The sequence below is a fragment of the Anabrus simplex genome, chromosome 9, assembly GCF_040414725.1.
Source record: "Anabrus simplex isolate iqAnaSimp1 chromosome 9, ASM4041472v1, whole genome shotgun sequence".
NCBI lineage: Eukaryota > Metazoa > Arthropoda > Insecta > Orthoptera > Tettigoniidae > Anabrus > Anabrus simplex.
This window is the reverse complement of record NC_090273.1, coordinates 106,266,268-106,283,639: the sequence shown is the minus strand read 5'-3', so window position 1 is coordinate 106,283,639 and position 17,372 is coordinate 106,266,268. Positions and strand designations below refer to the sequence as shown.

The window sequence follows — 17,372 nt, the reverse complement described above, 5'->3', positions numbered from 1 at the left end:
TGGGTAGATCGAATCATGAATGAAGAGATGCTAAATCGAAATAGGTGAGCGCAGATCGATTTTGCTAAATTTTACCAGAGGAAGGTATAGAATAATACGACACATCTTAGGACACTCAGGACTTGCTCAGTTAGTTTTTGATGGAAGCGTAGGCGGTAAAACGGTAAAAGTAGACCAAGGTATGAGTATGAGAGTCAGATTAGAGTAGATGTGGGATGTAGCAGTTACACAGAAATGAAAAGGTGAGAACAGGATAGGGTGGCTTAGAGAGCTACATCAAAGCAGTCCATGGACTGATGAGCCAAACAAGAACATTTTTTCTAAGACTGTCTTCTACTGGCTTTGCGTCGCACCGACACAGATAGGTCCTACGGCGACGATGGGATAGGAAAGTCCTAGGAGTTGGAAGGAAGTGGCCGTGGCCTTAATTAAGGTACAGCCCCATCACTTGTCTGGTGTGAAAATGGGAAGCCACGGTAAATCATCTTCAGGACTGCCGACAGCGGGCTTCGAACCCACTATCCCTGAACGCAAAATGAGAGGTGCGTGCCCCAAACCATGCTGCCACTTGTTCGACTATTATTATTATTATTATTATTATTATTATTATTATTATTATTATTATTATTATTATTATTATTATTATTATTATTATTCATTTCTACAGTCCCTGCACCCACATAACTTCAATATTATTACAAGTTCAACTCTCGTAGAGCTGGTTAGTTAAACCTTGGAATGTTGTTAGTCTCGTGTATGTGAAGAATCAGCCTGGACTAGGTTAACACATGATCGCTCAAGAGATATCCATTATGGGTTCCAATCCGACTTCCTCAAGCCATCATGTACGACGATCGCCTTGGCAGCCTTCCAAACGTCTGCAGCTTGTATAGCATGAAACTTCACGTGGACGGAAAGAAGGTCGATACCGTTGAGACTGTGTGTGCTTACTCTAGAATTGAGAGAATAAACCTTTTTCTTAATCTTCGATAACCTTATATTATTATTATTATTATTATTATTATTATTATTATTATTTAATTAATTAATTTAATAATCTTACCGTCCAGGGGTTTTTTTTCCGGACTCAGTGAGGGATCCCACCTCTACAACCTAAAGGGCAGTGTTCTCAAGCGTGAGACATTTGGTCGGGGATAAAACTGTGGACGAGGAATAGTACCTCGCCCAGGCGGCCTCACCTGCTGTGCTGAAAAGCGGCCTTGTGGGTGATGGGAATATTGGAAAGGATAGACAAGGAAGAGAGAAGGAAGCAGCCGTGGCCTTAAGTTAGGTACCATACCGGCATTTGCCTGGAGGTGAAATGGGAAACCACGGAAAAACACTACGAGGATGCGTGAGGTGGGAATCGAACCCCGTCGACTTAGCTGACCTTCCGAGGCTGAGTGGATCTCGTTCCACTCCTCGTACAACTTTTCAAATTTCGTGGAAGAGCCAGGAATTGAACCCGAATCTCCAGGGGTGGCAGCTAATCACGCTAACCACTGCACCACAGAGGCAGGCGCTCAGATAGTTATGTGCTTAAAAATTTATTTGACTAAATATGTTTTATTTATTTATTTATTTATTTCATCATCATCATCATCTGTATCTGTTTACCCTCCAGGTTCGGTTTTTCCCACGGACTCAGCGAGGGATACCACCTCTACCACCTCAAGTGCAGTGTCCTGGAGCTTCAGACTCCTGGTCGGGGATACAACATGGGAGAATGACCAGTACCTCGCCCAGGCGGCCTCACCTGCTATGCTGAACAGGGGCCTGGTGGAGGGATGGGAAGTCTGGAAGGGATAGAAGACAAGGAAGAGGGAAGGAAGCGGCCGTGGCCATAAGTTAGGTACCATCCCGGCATTTGCCTGGAGGAGAAGTGGGGAAACCACGGAAAACCACTTCCAGGATGGCTGAGGTGGGAATCGAACCCACCTCTACTCAGTTGACCTCCCGAGGCGGAGTGGACCCCGTTCCAGCCCTTGTACCACTTTTCAAATTTCGTGGCAGAGCCGGGAATCGAACCCGGACCTTCGGGGGTGGCAGCTAATCACGCTAACCACTACACCACAGAGGCGGACAATTTATTTATTTATTTATTTATTTATTTATTTATTTATTTATTTATTTATTTATTTATTTATTTACTTATTTATTTATTTATTTATTTATTTATTTATTTATTTATTTAAATATGTTTGTCGTTTTTATAATTAAATACATGTTCTGAAGTATTTATTCATAAGTACAAACTTCCTATATTCAGCAGTATATTCTACTTCTTAAATGTCTCCAGCCCACATTTTCGATCCTTGGCAATTCCAGAAATTGGCTTGTCTGTTTCGTCAATGCACCCTTGTCTCTGTATTATATTTCAAGAGACCGAGTGAGTTGGCCGTCCAGTTAGGGTCGCGCACCTATGAACTTGCATTCGGGATATAGTGGGTTCGAACTCCACTGTCGGGAACAATGAAGATGTTTTTCAATGGTTTCCAATTTTCACATCAGGAAAATGCTGGGAATGGGTCATAATTAAGGCCACGATCGTTTCGTTCCAGATTCTAGCCCTTTCCTATCCTACAGTCGCGTCATAAGACCTATCTGTGTTCGTGCGATGTAAAGCAACTTGGATAAAAATGGTCACAGTGATCGTGTGATGACGTACCAGGGTGAGAGGCCAAATCAGTCGTATTGTTATGTGGCTCACGAGGTCGACAACAAACGTTATGATCAGTTGTGAAATCCCAATTGGTGACTGTTGGATGTAATATGAGTGATTTGTCAGCCTGATACAAAATATTACAAACTGGATGTTTTTGTCAAGATAATTCTCGCATTCACACTGGATGTATCTCCAGGGGCATTTGGCATGGTCACTTCCTAGCCCCAATCAACCAATAAAAGCACGGTTTGGACATTTAAAACGCGTATTTGGATTCCCAGGAAGGACGATCAAAATTATATACATTTCCATATCGATAGTCTTTTTTTTGCATATTACATATGATCGCACGGCCGTAGTCGTGTTGAAACACCGGATTCTGTGAGATCTCCGAAGTCAAGCAACATTGGGCGTGGTCAAGAAGTGGATGGTTGCCACGCGCTGTTGGTGGAGGGTAAGGGAATAGAGGAGCGGAAAGGAACTGGCCACACTACCGCACGTAAACTCCGGCTCAGACACACCTCTGCGGAGGTTCGGACCTGCCTTCGGGCAGAATACACCCTTACCTTACCTTACCTTATGATCGCTGCACCTCGAAATACCGTTCCGTGACAATGTTGAGGGGATAAATACTGAGCCGCAACACATGCATCGCTAAGAACGAAAATTCGTTGATAGAGTTCACGCTACATTGAACCTTAGACGATAGAACATTTCTGGTCACAGCTCTAAGTTGAAATATTATTACAAAGCAGTTGTATTAGTTACACCTTTCAATGCGAATTGTATTTCCTATACTTTCCGTACTTTCTGTATGTATTCCAAATGTCGGCAAACTATACGGAATTTACGGAAAACAACAATACGGTTCAGCCCGGAAGAAGAACAAACTGAACAGAACGCTTGATGCCTTAAATGAAAAACCTGAGTTTTGTTGCCAGTTTTAAAATATTACTGTTTTAAAATTCAAATAAGAGGTTGTATATACCGAGTGATCGTCTGATGGTTGGCAGGTACAAATCACCCTAGCCGTCCCCCGCTTACTGCCTCTGGAGCGTCCAGAATGTACATCTGAGTATTCTTTGGGTGTTTATTAATAATAGAAATGTTATTGGTTTTACGCTCCCTTTCAGTAAGGGTGGTAGAATACATCCAAGGTATCCCCTGCCTGTCGTAAGAGGCGACTTAAAGTGGGGAGGAAAACGCATGGGCTCTGATCTTGAGGGCATAGGTTGGCAACTACATAATCCCTGCCTAAGTCTGGAATTGCTTCCACTTACTTGTGCCAGACTCCTTACATTCTAATTTTTAGTCCGACGTCTTGCTCAACTCATGTTCTCTTTGCTAGGCCTAAGGATTCTTTTACTTCCACGCCCTTCTACTTCTTTCGCTGATACAGTCATTCTTCGAAGTATCGGAGCTTTTCCTATTTCACCTGTGATTAGTTTTAAGAAAGGATGGTTGCCCAGTTGTACTTCGTCTTAGGGCAATAATCACTATCACCACCCTTACTTCTTAAGGCTTTCGGAAACATCAACGTGTTTGAATACCGAGCGAACTGGCCGTATGGTTAGGTGCGCGCAGCTGTGAACTTGCATTCGAGAGATAGTGGGTTCGAACTCCACTGTCGGAAACGCTGAAGATAGTTTTCTGTAGTTTCCAATTTTCACATCAGGCAAATGCTGGGGCTGTACCTTAATTAAAGATACGACCGCTTCCTTTCTACTCCTAGCTCCTTCCTATCCCATCATCACCATAAGAACTATCTGTGTCAGTACGGCGTAAAGCAAGTTGTAAAAAAGAGTTGTATGAATTCAGTCCCGCAGGAAATCTCGTACGTAGCAGTAAACCTTAAAAACCACAGAAATAAGCTGGGATTGAACCCACCAACTTGACCTCAGAAGGCCAGTGTACTACCGGCTGAGCTACTTAGCCTGACGGGTGCGTTCACTACAAGGATGGCACAACTACTTAAGCTGCTTAGTAAATTGGTAAACTACAGCTGTTACCTCAGCAATCGACTGATTTCCTTGAATTTCTGTAAGGCTGAATAACAATAAAAGTTCGCTTTTCCTCCTGAAATCTATTTCTTCCAGGAGACAAGGAACCACATACGTACGATACTAGACGAAGAGTGGATAATCATCATACACGTATTTATAGAACAGAAAGAATAAGGTCCCAGTCAGGGATCACTTTTATGTGCCTAGAGTAATACTTTAAACGATTATAAATTGTCTTGGCCTGTATCCAGAATGTGCGGAGTAAAGGGATGACAGTCTCCGATTCAGACTTCACAACAATGAAGCGTCTTTGTTCCGTTATAGTCTGTAGATGCTGGGAAGTCTGCCTACTTGGTGTAGTGGTTAGTGTGATTAGCTGCCATCCTCGGAAGCCAGGGTTCGATTCCCGGCTCTGTATTTCTTTTGCTAGTTGCTTTACGTCGCACCGACACAGATAGGTCTTATGTCGACGATGGGATAGGAAAGGCCTAGGAGTGGGAAGGAAGCGGCCGTGCCTTAATTACGGTACATCCCCAGCATTTATCTGGTGCGAAAAATGGAAAACCACGGAAAACCATACCCGGCTTTGGAACGAAATTTGAAAAGTGGCAAGAGGGCTCGAACGGGGCCCACTCAACCTCGGGAGGTCAACTGAGTAGAGAAGGCGGGGGGGGGTTCTATTTTCACGTCAGCCATCCTCGAAGTGGTTTGCCGTGGTTTCCCACTTCTCCTCCAGGCATGTGCCGAGATGCCACGACCGCTTATTTACCTCTTCCTTGTCTAATCCTTTCGATCTTCCCATCCCCCCATAGGCCCCTGTTCGGCATACAAGGTGAGACCACCTGGGCGAGGTAGTGGTCCTCGTTCCCAGTTATATACTCCGACCCAAAGTCTCGCGCTCCAGGACACTGACCTTGAGGCAGTAGAGGCGGGATCCCTCGCTGGGCCCGAGGGAAAAACCAACTCTGGAGGGTAAACGGATTAAGGAGAAGATGTTGAGAAGGTTGTGTCTTGATTGCGAACAAGAGATTAGTGTTGACGTGGGATACATAAAACAGATACAATTTTCTAAACAGTCTCATATGTAATTTTGGTTCTAGTAGTATTAACATTAACTGGAACATTGGGATGTTTTAGATAACCTAAGCATATTTTTAAAAATATGTTTTATTGAAAATGTTAAATAATTTAGCTTGAGGTAATCTTAACATTTGGAAGATTATCTTTTTTATTGGATAACATAACTAGAAGGGTAGTTATTTATGGTGAATTAGTGAGAGTTGTATTATTCATAGGTTATTATTATTATTATTATTATTATTATTATTATTATTATTATTTGCTAGTGGCTTTACGTCACACCGACACAGATAGGTCTTATATCGACGATGGGATAGGAAAGGCCTCGGAGTTGGAAGGAAGTGGCCGTGGCCTTAATTAAGGTACAGCCCCAGCAGTTGCCTGGTGTGAAAATGGGAAACCACGGAAAACCATCTTCAGGGCTGCCGACAGTGGGATTCGAACACACTATCTCCCGGATGAAAGCTCATAGCCACGGGCCCCTAACCGCACGGCCAAATCGCCCGGTATTATTATTATGCCAATGAAAGAAGTGAGTAGTTGCATCGACAAGGCATTAGCCTTTAGAATATTCATTATTATTATTATTATTATTATTATTATTATTATTATTATTATTATTATTATTATTATTATTATTATTCAAAATAATACATTAGTGAAATAGTTTATTTGGAAACAAGTAGGTTTTTTCTTACATGCTTTTAACTTTTTTTTGTGTGTATTACCCAGTATTCCAATTGTATGTACCAGAACTTAGTGTACCAGCTGAGGGTTAATTTTTCTACAGCCCGTCAAATTAGAATTTTGTCCATAACCAAGTCAACATTTCTAGTCAAGCGCGTTGGGCAACTTGGTATTTCCCACTTGTTCGCAATCTGGACTCATTAATGTGTGTCAAACCCAAATCATCTCCTTCAGGTACCCACTTGTTCGTAATCTGGACTGTTCGCAATCAGGACGACACCGCTGAGAATGTAACGAATGTTTTGAAAGACATTCTCTTATACTTGCATAAGTATGATAATAACTATCAGTATTACCAAACTGTAAAAAAAATTTCATCGTTGCATAGGGCTCACACGGAAAAGAAAGAGAGAAAAATGTTATAATTGGAGCCCGGATTTTTATGCATTAATAGGTTAGAATGCTAATTTACTCAAGCGAGTAGCAAGTATAGTCTACCTTCACAACGATTACGCTATCAGGCTTGCACAAACATTAGGGGTACGGCCCATCAGAACCCGTATAATTTATGTTACTCTTGCTACATTGTCGAAGAGCGGGTGGCCGACACCCCCTGCTAACCAAATTAGTTTGCAATCTAACCTGTCACTGCATAAAAATGTTCGACTCGTGGCTGAATGGCCAGCGTACTGGCCTTCTGTTGAGAGGGTCCCGGGTTCGATTTCCGGCCGTGTCGGGGATTTTAACCTTCATTGGTTAATTCCAATGGCCCGGGGGCTGGGTGTTTGTGCTGTCCCCGACCTCCCTGCAACTCACACACAACACATAACACGCAGTTACCTACAAATGGCAGATGCCGCCCACCCTCATCGGAGGGTCTGTCTTACAAGGGCTGCACTCAGCTAAAAATAGTCACACGAAATTATTATTATACTGCATAAAAATCTGGGCTTTAGTTATAATGTATAGAAAGTTCGCTTTATTCAAATATTTTATTGCTTGCCATAGACGGATGCGTTATACAGGGTATAGCGATAAGGTAGACCAAACGTTCAGGACACATTCCTCACACAGAAGAAGAAAATATGTTAAATGGACATGGGTCCGGAAACGCTTTATTTCCATGTTAGAACTCATTTTCTACAACTCTGCGCATTATATTAATCATGGGAAGGAAACGGGAACAGAACGTACCAGGATACCGTATGAAACTGTCTTAAACGAAATGTTCAAAATGCTCTCCTTTAGTATTGATACACACACTGAGTGACTAAAAGTCATAGAAAGACACTGAATGTGATATTAATAACGAGTTGCTCCTCCGAGAGCCTTCAAAACGGCAGCAATACGGCGAGGCATAGACTCTACAAGGTGTTAGAATCGTTCTGGGGGGATCTGGACCCACGCATACTGCACTGCTACCCACAATAATTGCTCTTGTATAGTTGATGCGGGTTTCATGGAGCGTTCACCAGCATCGACAGCACCCCATAAATGCTCGATTTGATTAAGATCGGGTGATCTGAAGGGCCAATCCATGGTCGTAACTTCACTGGAGTGATCCTCCAACCACCTGCGTGCCGCCACAGATCGATTACATGGCACATTGTCCTGTTGAAGCATGGCATCTCCATCACCGTACTCTAAGGCCAGAAACGGATTGTGAGTGTCTGAAAGAATGTCCACATAACGTGCACCTGTCTGCGGTCCTTGCAGCCGGACAATGGGGCCTAATTGCGACCATGAGAACGCCGACCAAAACTAGAACTGAGCCACCTCGGACACAACCTTGTTGACATGCAGGATCCATAGCTTCATGAGGCATACGCCACACTCTTAGGCGCCCATCAGCTCGATACAACTGGAACTGGGATTCATAAGACCATACCACACGCCACCACTGTTCCATGGTCCACTGCCGACGTTCCCGGGTCCCTGCACGTCTTTGAGCTCTGTGTCGAGGTGTCAGCAAGGAGTCACGAGTTGGTCGTCGACTGGTGAAGCCTATGCGCTGCACTTGCCTCCTTATAGTCCTGGTATAAATGGGTTCCTGACTCCCAACATTCAACTGAGCGGTGATCCGACTCACAGCAGCCAGTCGAGTGCCCAGTATGGTTCTCCGGAAGCGACGTGATGTCCGTTCATTAAACACCTGTGGTCCTCCCGTGCGGCGGTTTACGCGGGTGGTAATATTCTCTATGCGATATTGAAGATCCACCCTCGACACTGTTGACCTCAGAAACCCGAATTCGCATGTAATCTCCGTAATGCTATGACCCATGCGCCGTGCGCCGATGATCATCCCACATTCAAGGTCGGTTAACTCGCGACGTGTTGCTATCTTCACGGCACTGGTGTCTGTGACAGACTGCTGCAGTTAACAGCAACGCTCATGGGTCATACACGGCACATTTTCTAATGGAACATTTTTTCCGAGTCTTTTGGCCACTCCGTGTACATCAACCCGCCGTCGCGTTGAAGCCTGCATGCGCTGATGTATCCCTCATGTTGGGTTTCACAGCCTTCCCAAATAATGTGTACGATATACAAGAGCTTTCAAAAGCCCCACTAATAATAGTCTACTGGAGATTGCTGCTGGTGCTGGTGGTGGTGATTATTGTGTTAAGAAGCAACCATTGTCTATTAACACTTATCAGACGGAAAAAATGGAAGGGATCCGGCACATCGAAAAATGAACGTATCGGCCAAAGTAACACAAGAGCTACGAAGGGCGTGAAAATGAAAGACTCCCTAGGCCTCCACACATGATACCATCGGGGTCATAAAAGAACAAGAGTTGATCAACGGAGATCCAATAATATAGATGAAAAGAGGAGCCAGGCACATGTAAATGGAAGCAATGCAGGACTCATATAAGAGCCCCATGGTCGCCAGTCCACGCTCCCAAGTCATGAGTCTCTGTGGACCCTTTTAGTCATCTCTTATGGCATGCAGGGGATACCGTAGGTGTTATCCTACCGCCACCACCCACAGGGGCTAGGTTCGGAGAAAGTGGAGGCCAGGAATGGAAGTGAAGCATTTCCGGACCCATGCCCATATAACACATTGTTTCTACATGTGAGGAATGTGTCCTGAAAGTTTGACCGTACCTCATTGCTGCACCTGCATGTATTTAGTGAGACATCAAGCCCCAAGGCTGGTTGAATCTCCAACAGCCCTATCTTGACGTTATTGAAGATGAGAATTAGAAATGAGGTAGTTTTTCCTTGCTCTAAAGACCAGTCTGGTGGTCACCTATTCATAACAATCTACCAAGCACACCGCATACACCACTGAGTCTGCGAGCCATTCTTTCACACAGTTAATCACAAAGACTGGCTGTATAAGGAAAGATGTTACTAACATCTTCCAAATATCAATCACATTCATTTTGTCAAAGTCAAGGATAAGACTGAGACAAGTTGATGAAGGAAACACTATTTTTCTAACCCATATTCGAAGGTATAGTACACTGTAAACAGTATACCGCCAAACCTGGATCTGAGTTCCAGGACGAGTTAACACTGAAAAGTGGCAAAATTACCATGCTAAATTGAGAGATTGAATTTTCGTGATTAAGAATAGTTTCCCTTGCATTTTCCTCATCATATTCAAGACAAATTCCAGGATAATGCCTGGATCATTCTATTTGGTATATGCTATCCCTCTTAGGAGGGTAAGAATTTAGCTTAGACCGAGAGAGTTGCATTTGGGACATAGTGGGTTCGAATTCCGCTGTTGGCAGCCCTGAAGATTTTCATAGTAGGCAAATGCTGTACCTTAATTAAGACCACGTACGCTTCTTTCCAACTCTTATCCCTTTCCTATCGCATCGTCACCATAAACCCTATTTGGGTTGCTGCGACGTAAAAAGGAAAAGAAAAGCAGAAACCCTCCTGCAGGTTAGAGCCTCGCAAGAGTAGATCAAGTGATTGGTTGTTTTGACCTCCTTCCTGCATAGTTTGTATTCTAGATTCCTCTTCATAATTGCCATGTTATTTAAGTATTTCTCCACATGTGCGTATCTTGTGAGAACTTATACTGAGAATCTTGATTGAATTCAACTGCTCTTACGTTGTGTTTAAACGGGTTTTTTATGGTCCTTTGATTTTTCCCATGTTTGAAACCTCTGGTTGCTTTCCACCTTTTGAGATGTTCGTCCCTGAACCAGCTCTTGATTATTTCCCGAATGAAACACTTAGATATTCCAAGAGATGGTTCTGGCCCTTGTAAAAATGATTCGAAACCTTGTCAGGCAAGTTAGTTTCATTGTTATTTTTGGATACGTGCTGAGAAACATAAATACGTTCATCACTATAAACAAACATCTAGTTCTTGGATGTATCTGATAGAATTCCGGGTTGCCATTAGGAATACCTCATGCTCTCTTCCGTAAGATCTATTTCTGCAGTCTTCCCTAACATGTTGAATGGTCTTCCGTGGTGCGCCGCAGTCACATGCAGGTGATGATTGCACACCTCCCTTGAAGATTGAGTCTGCACATCGTCAATGCCCTGTTCTCAATCGATTGAGTGTTGTCCATACCTTGCGAGGGAGATCAAACCCAGGGACTGTCTCAGAGATGCAAGGTAAGAGCTGACATGTTTCTGGAGCATTTTGAATCCATTCTCTTCACCAGAAACCAATGATGTTAAATCTAGTGGGATCTATTTCCAAGTGTGAGGGGAGGAAGCCTTGAAAGAAGACTGTTGATTCTCAGGTCAGGGATATCAGAATGCAGTGGCAGTCGAGGGTTTGTTAAGATCTTATTGTACTTCTTAATCAATGCTTCCTTTTCTTAGAAGATTTGGGGGTGGCATGTGACTTAGGACAGGCAGCCAGATGGTGGGTGTGGACCTAATTGCTCCTGAAATAATGCGTCAATTTTGTTAACATGGGCACTGTTCAATATTTTTAATTTCCCTTGACGATTCTGTGACCTAAGACCTACAACAGATAGACATCATGGAACTCTCAGAATCAGTAAAGCTCTAAATGCTGCTTGTACCTCTGAAAATATAATAATCTGCATGTTTGCAAAAGCTCTTTTTATAATTCAAAATGTGCACTGCCAGACTGAAAATGTTTCATTTTGGAATACAGTGCCATATGTTCCCATAAAGAGGATTGTAATTCTTCTTGGTCTCACTCAAATGTGTGTGTAGACCTGCATTATGTTATTTTACCTGTTACTATGCGTTTTAAGAAACCTTGGAAAAGGTTTCAAGTACAGGAAATAAATTGGCATTTAAGACATTTGACTCCCAAGAATTCCTATAGAATTTTCCGTACATTTCTTCTTGTAGTTGCTTGTACAGTTTTTTCAAGTGATTGCAGCCACATTCAACCACATTTTTACAAATGAGTATGGAGGGCTTGATATATATATTTCCTTTTATCGGAAATCTGATATTTATCTACGAAAAATAATTTTATTCTGACTTGTATACATATTTATGCTCTGTTCATTGAAATCTTGCCCAATTTGTTCATTAATGCCAGTTATGATTCGAAAAAATACTTGGTGATTTGTGAAAATGAAAGTGAGAGTAATTGTGGTGTAAAGATAACAAAGTTGCGAGTACTTTATGCTTAACCAGCGTCGCACATATTACCACAACCAGTGGGCATGTCAGGTTACCATACAAGATCCAGACTCTGAATCGGTAATAAAAGTAATCTAAAAATTTCATGCGTATTAACTTCAGTAGTTTTAGGATTAAATTAAACTTAACTATTTATTTACTTGTCAAAACTACTCTTATTGTTACTGTTAAATGCAATTAAGTGCAATTAAGTTCCAACCGACAAGTATGGCAGTGAATTTGTTAACAGGTTAGCAAGTATTGTCATCATCATCATCATCTGTTTACCCTCCAGGTTCGGTTTTTCCCTCGGACTTAGCGAGGGATCCCACCTCTACCGCCTCAAGGGCAGTGTCCTGGAGCTTCAGACTCTTGGTCGGGGGATACAATTGGGGAGTATGACCAGTACCTCGCCCAGGCGGCCTCACCTGCTATGCTGAACAGGGGCCTTGTGAAGGGATTGGAAGATTGGAAGGGATAGGCAAGGAAGCGGCCGTGGCCTTAAGTTAGGAACCATCCCGGCATTCGCCTGGAGGAGAAGTGGGAAACCACGGAAAACCACTTCCAGGATGGCTGAGGTGGGAATCGAACCCACCTCTACTCAGTTGACCTCCCGAGGCTGTGTGGACCCCGTTCCAGCCCTCGTACCACTTTTCAAATTTCGTGGCAGAGCCGGGAATCGAACCCGGGCCTCCGGGGGTGGCAGCTAATCACGCTAACCACTAAACCACAGAGACGGACAGCAAGTATTGTACAAAATTAAATTGGTCTATCACCATCAATATACATAGTAGTTCAGAGAGGCATTGAAAAGCCCAACGCTTCTGACCATACTCCAACACAATATTCTAGTAACAAATACAATAATCGTTTTGCTTTAAGTCAAATATATTTCTGTCAATAATCAGAACTGGAGGACACATAAGACTAGTTCCTGAGTAGAAAGAAGCACTCTGTGTTCTACTGTGCATTTTAACCAGGAATATGGACTGCAATTCATTACGGACCAGCGTGCACGCAATGCCAGGAACACGTGGGGGTAGAAAGTGGGTCAAGAGGGAAACATTGCTCTCGGTGACTCAGGTAACAGGTGAACTAACATTCTCCCAATATTATAGCCATATTTTTTACAATGCATTAATCTAACTGCAGAAAAGAAAGCATTCCATCCTATTAAAGAATTAAAAATCGCTGAAGAACAAAATACCTGGGCATATGCTCAGCATAATTTCAAACCATCCCCAACTTGCATGAGTAGTAGGTGGATATCATGGCAGAAACATTATTTCTAAAAAATTATGTACTCCTTTCTTGGGTATTTTATAGCAATTCATCAACAATGCTACTTACAGATCATGAATATAGGTATCTGCCTTAAAATACTTTGCTCATTAAATTTAAATAGATTTGGTTACAGATTGAAATGTATCCTAATTATTCAAGTCATATTAAATTTTCGGCACAATTTACTGACGTAAAAGCAGACTTAGATATGAACTTTATTTCAAGGGGTGGTGGGCATAGGCATCTCTAAAATTTAATTTCCTTGGTTTCGCATTTTCACACCAGGCAAATGCTACAGTTAAATCTCACTTAAGGCCATGGTTGCTTCCTTCCCAGTACTCGTCCTGACCTACCCTGTCGTTACCATAAGATCTGTCTGAGTCAGTGCAACGTAAGACTAATATAAACAGACACGAATTCAGTTGCAGACCTAAACTCCAAAATTCCGTACTTTGCTTCTTTCACTGAATCCAAAAAAAGAGGAAGTACTTGAAATATACCTCAAATAAAAGAAGAAAATCTATAAAAGAGAACAGAGAAGAAATAAGAATGAAATAAACAAATATGGCTTGAATCAACAAAGGAAGAAAGTTGATTATACGACAGGATAAAGAAACATTGTGGTCTATATGCTTGCAAGTTTCAAGTTAAAAATTAAAAGCCTTCAACTGAAACGCAACTATTTTTAGTCTTAATAGTACAATTAAAGATGCCTGAAAAATAAATTTCAGTTTTTACTTCTACTGTTTATAACAGGGGTTTCCAATTGGCGGCCCGCGGGCCGCATGTGGCCCGCGAGAGCATTTTAATAAATAATGTGAAGAATAGTTACAAAATAATATTTTAGAGGTCGTTCAACAATGTATTAATTTTTATATTCGTTGTAGACCCAAGTCCGAACTAGTTCAATCTTTAATATTATTTCCTCTTTTTTTTTAAATTCACTTGATCTGAACGGATTATTTTTCATTTAAAATCCAAATTTCAGATAATAACGATTGGTTTTTAGGTCCCACTAACTACTTTTGATGTTTTTCGGAAACGCCGAGGTGCCGGAATTTTGTCGTGCAGGAGTTCCTTTACGTGTCAGTAAATCAGTCGACACGAGGCTGACGTATTTGAGTACGTTTGGGATGATCTAACATCGAACCTGCCAACCTGGCTTCAGAAGGCCAGCGCCTCAACCACCTGAGCCACTCAGCCCGGCTCCAATTGTAAAATAACGTTTTACTTAAGTACCGTAATTAAAATTATCAAACCTTTATTTCAATTGAATTAAGCATATTATATTTTCTGTAGGCCTACTATATGCAGAATTTTACGAAAATTGGCCTATTATTCAAGTGCGGCCCGCGAACATGACAAAGGTTTCCAATATGGCCCTCGAGCCCTTACAAATTGGAAACCCCTGGTTTATAAGATATGTAAAAAAATTAATTATTTTAAACCTGTCCATTCGTTTCATCTGTATAAAATGCTAGTTATGGTTTATTTTATAACCATTCATCTTCATCAGGTAGTCTGGTATGTTTAATTCTGTTGATAATCTTCAAAGAATGTTTATAAGTTTTGGAAAAAGTATATGCTTAGAATCTTAGACAGTGAGTGCCTTACTTCGCCCAAAACCTACAGTATTAATCAGTACAATTTTATTTTATTTCGATTAAATTTAACTTATAATTACTGAAATATTCAATTAAATGGCTTGGAACTTTGTTAACTATTTGTCAGTGTAGGTCAAGCTTCTGAATGGTTCTGATGGAGGAATAGAGTTTCCCCCAACCCCCCAACTATCTGGACACAATCAAATAACTTTTCACTAAAGTGACATGTATAAACAGAATTCACATGTGATTCTCATTAGAATGTCATCTTTTAATTTATAGCATGATACTGGCCTTCTTTCCTCTTCTTCTTACAGTGATGTCATTGATTTCGAGGATTAAGGGAAGACAATCTTTGGACTGTGGGGTATCAAGCAGTGCATCAAGGTATTTATTGGGCATAGATACTTACCGGATCTCTGACGTCGACCAAGGGGGTGGTGTTGGCATCTTCAGCACCGGCTCCTGCTGCCACCAACTTCTCAAGGTTCTTGAGGGCGGCATCCACTGGCGGCCATTCACCCTTCGCGGACAACAACAGCACCTTCTGGGCGGCATCACGCATTGTCGCCCCGGCACTGCTGGGTTTGGCAGAACCGGCGCTACCTGTCTCCCCAGCATTGCGATCTCCCTTAGGAGATTCCTTCTTCTCTGCACTCCCTGTGCCGCTTCCACCACCATTGTCACCACCTCCGGAAGACTTGTCACCACCACTACCACCTCCACCTCCACCTCCACCTTTCTTCCCACTTGGGTTCATTGTGCCCTTCTCTTCACCTCTTCACTCATTGCTACCTTCCACTTCCTTGCTCTTTGAATACACAACAACGGAATAGTCACTTCAGGATACCTGTCTAGCTTTCGAAGTTTCATTATAAAGAACCAATATTTCATCCATACACGCTGCAACAAACCACAAAACGCAAACTGGGGATAGTACCTGTAAATATTATAGATGACGTAAAAATTATCCCATCTTGGAAATGATTCTGTATTGAATGCTGTTCATTTTGTAATTACTCATCTGTTAAATAGGTGATAAATAATTACTTCGTCATGAAAGTCGTTTAGACAAAGAAAAAATTTTGAAAACATGGCTTTATAAGAAGACATTTCTGCTAATAAAATATACTAGTGTAATGAAACGCTTAGTTCTCAATTCCAGCGCATAAATTTGGTTATTAGCACCGAGTTATCTCGTAATTACTTAAGAGAAAGTCATAAAGCTTTCTAAAATTGTTACTTAAATGTTATCAGTTCCAAAAGATATCACTGTCTTTCCGCCAGACCTATAAAGGGTATAAAAATTCTCATTTCATTGGTATTATTGACTTGAGTACATATTAATGTCCGATAAAGTGGGAACCAAAAGGGAATAGATGAAGCTTAAGCATCCAGTTATGTCTTGAAAAAATTTATCACAAGTGTGCTTGACTGGTTTGCCTATGCGGTAGGATGAAACATGCAAGTGTAAAGTCGGTGTCAATATTAGCATGTTTTAATGTCACTTTCACGAGTCAATCCAGGTGCACTTAAAAAATATCATTCAGTCTGTCCAGTACACACACGCTTAGTCGTATCGCATGAAAGAAATAGAAAAGTACAGTCACATTAATACGAAAAAGGAGCACCACCACTAATCTCCACGCCAAGTCAATCAGTGATGATTCTCTTCGAGTAAATATACCGCTACTAGTGGGATGAGTATTTTATCAACTAATGATGGCAGCACTTGACAATAATACGTGGGTATAAGAGACAAGTGTGTGTTAAACGTATTACCCCCCACTCTCAGTTCCTAGGGGATGTTTAATGTTTCAGTAACCGTCTGTAACTGGCACTCACCTGGGACTAGCCGCACAGATTTTCTGAATTTCACAACGCGAGGCGGTGAGGTGGGGAGGGGAGACGGTTCCGGCAGCCAACCAGCCACGGAACGGAGAGCGGGAGAAACAGAGAGAGAATGAGAAGGAAAGCGAGAGAGGTAAAAAATTTGCATGTTTCGTCACTCGCTGGAGTTGACCAATGGGAGATCTGAAAGGGAGGAGTTTATTTACATGTTGAGGAATTATGAGCAAAGAGCTTGGGAGCTAAGATACAACTCACTCGCTCCCTCCTCGTTCTGACATATATTTTTATATTGTAATTCATCACAGAGCTATCCCACATACGTCGTTCTTATGTTGAACTTTGATATACAGTCCTGACCCGAGATTCAATGTCATGAGTTACTGCAGATGATCAGACACGATCACTCAGGTCGGTACCTGGGTCAACATTTCCAAGTACGGATGCGGCGATTTTATCATTATGATTATTATTATTACTATTTATTAATATTATTACTATTATTATTCACTCCTTGTCTGAATGGTCAGCATTGAGGCCTTCAGTTCAGAGGGTCCCGGGTTCGATAACCCGCCGGGTCGGGAATTTGTATCGTTCTGGATTAATTATTTTGGCT

General features: G+C 42.0%; 1 protein-coding gene across 1 annotated transcript in view; it reads right to left on the bottom strand.

The window, feature by feature from the left end:
* nompC (no mechanoreceptor potential C) overlaps nucleotides 1-15,668 on the bottom strand; it is a 653,999-nt gene extending 638,331 nt beyond the window's left edge. Inside the window, exon 1 of the mRNA XM_068229166.1 lies at nucleotides 15,321-15,668. Coding sequence (XP_068085267.1) covers nucleotides 15,321-15,668 — 348 coding nt within the window. The remainder of the gene's footprint in view (nucleotides 1-15,320) is intronic.
* Between the last annotated feature and the right edge of the window lie 1,704 nt (nucleotides 15,669-17,372).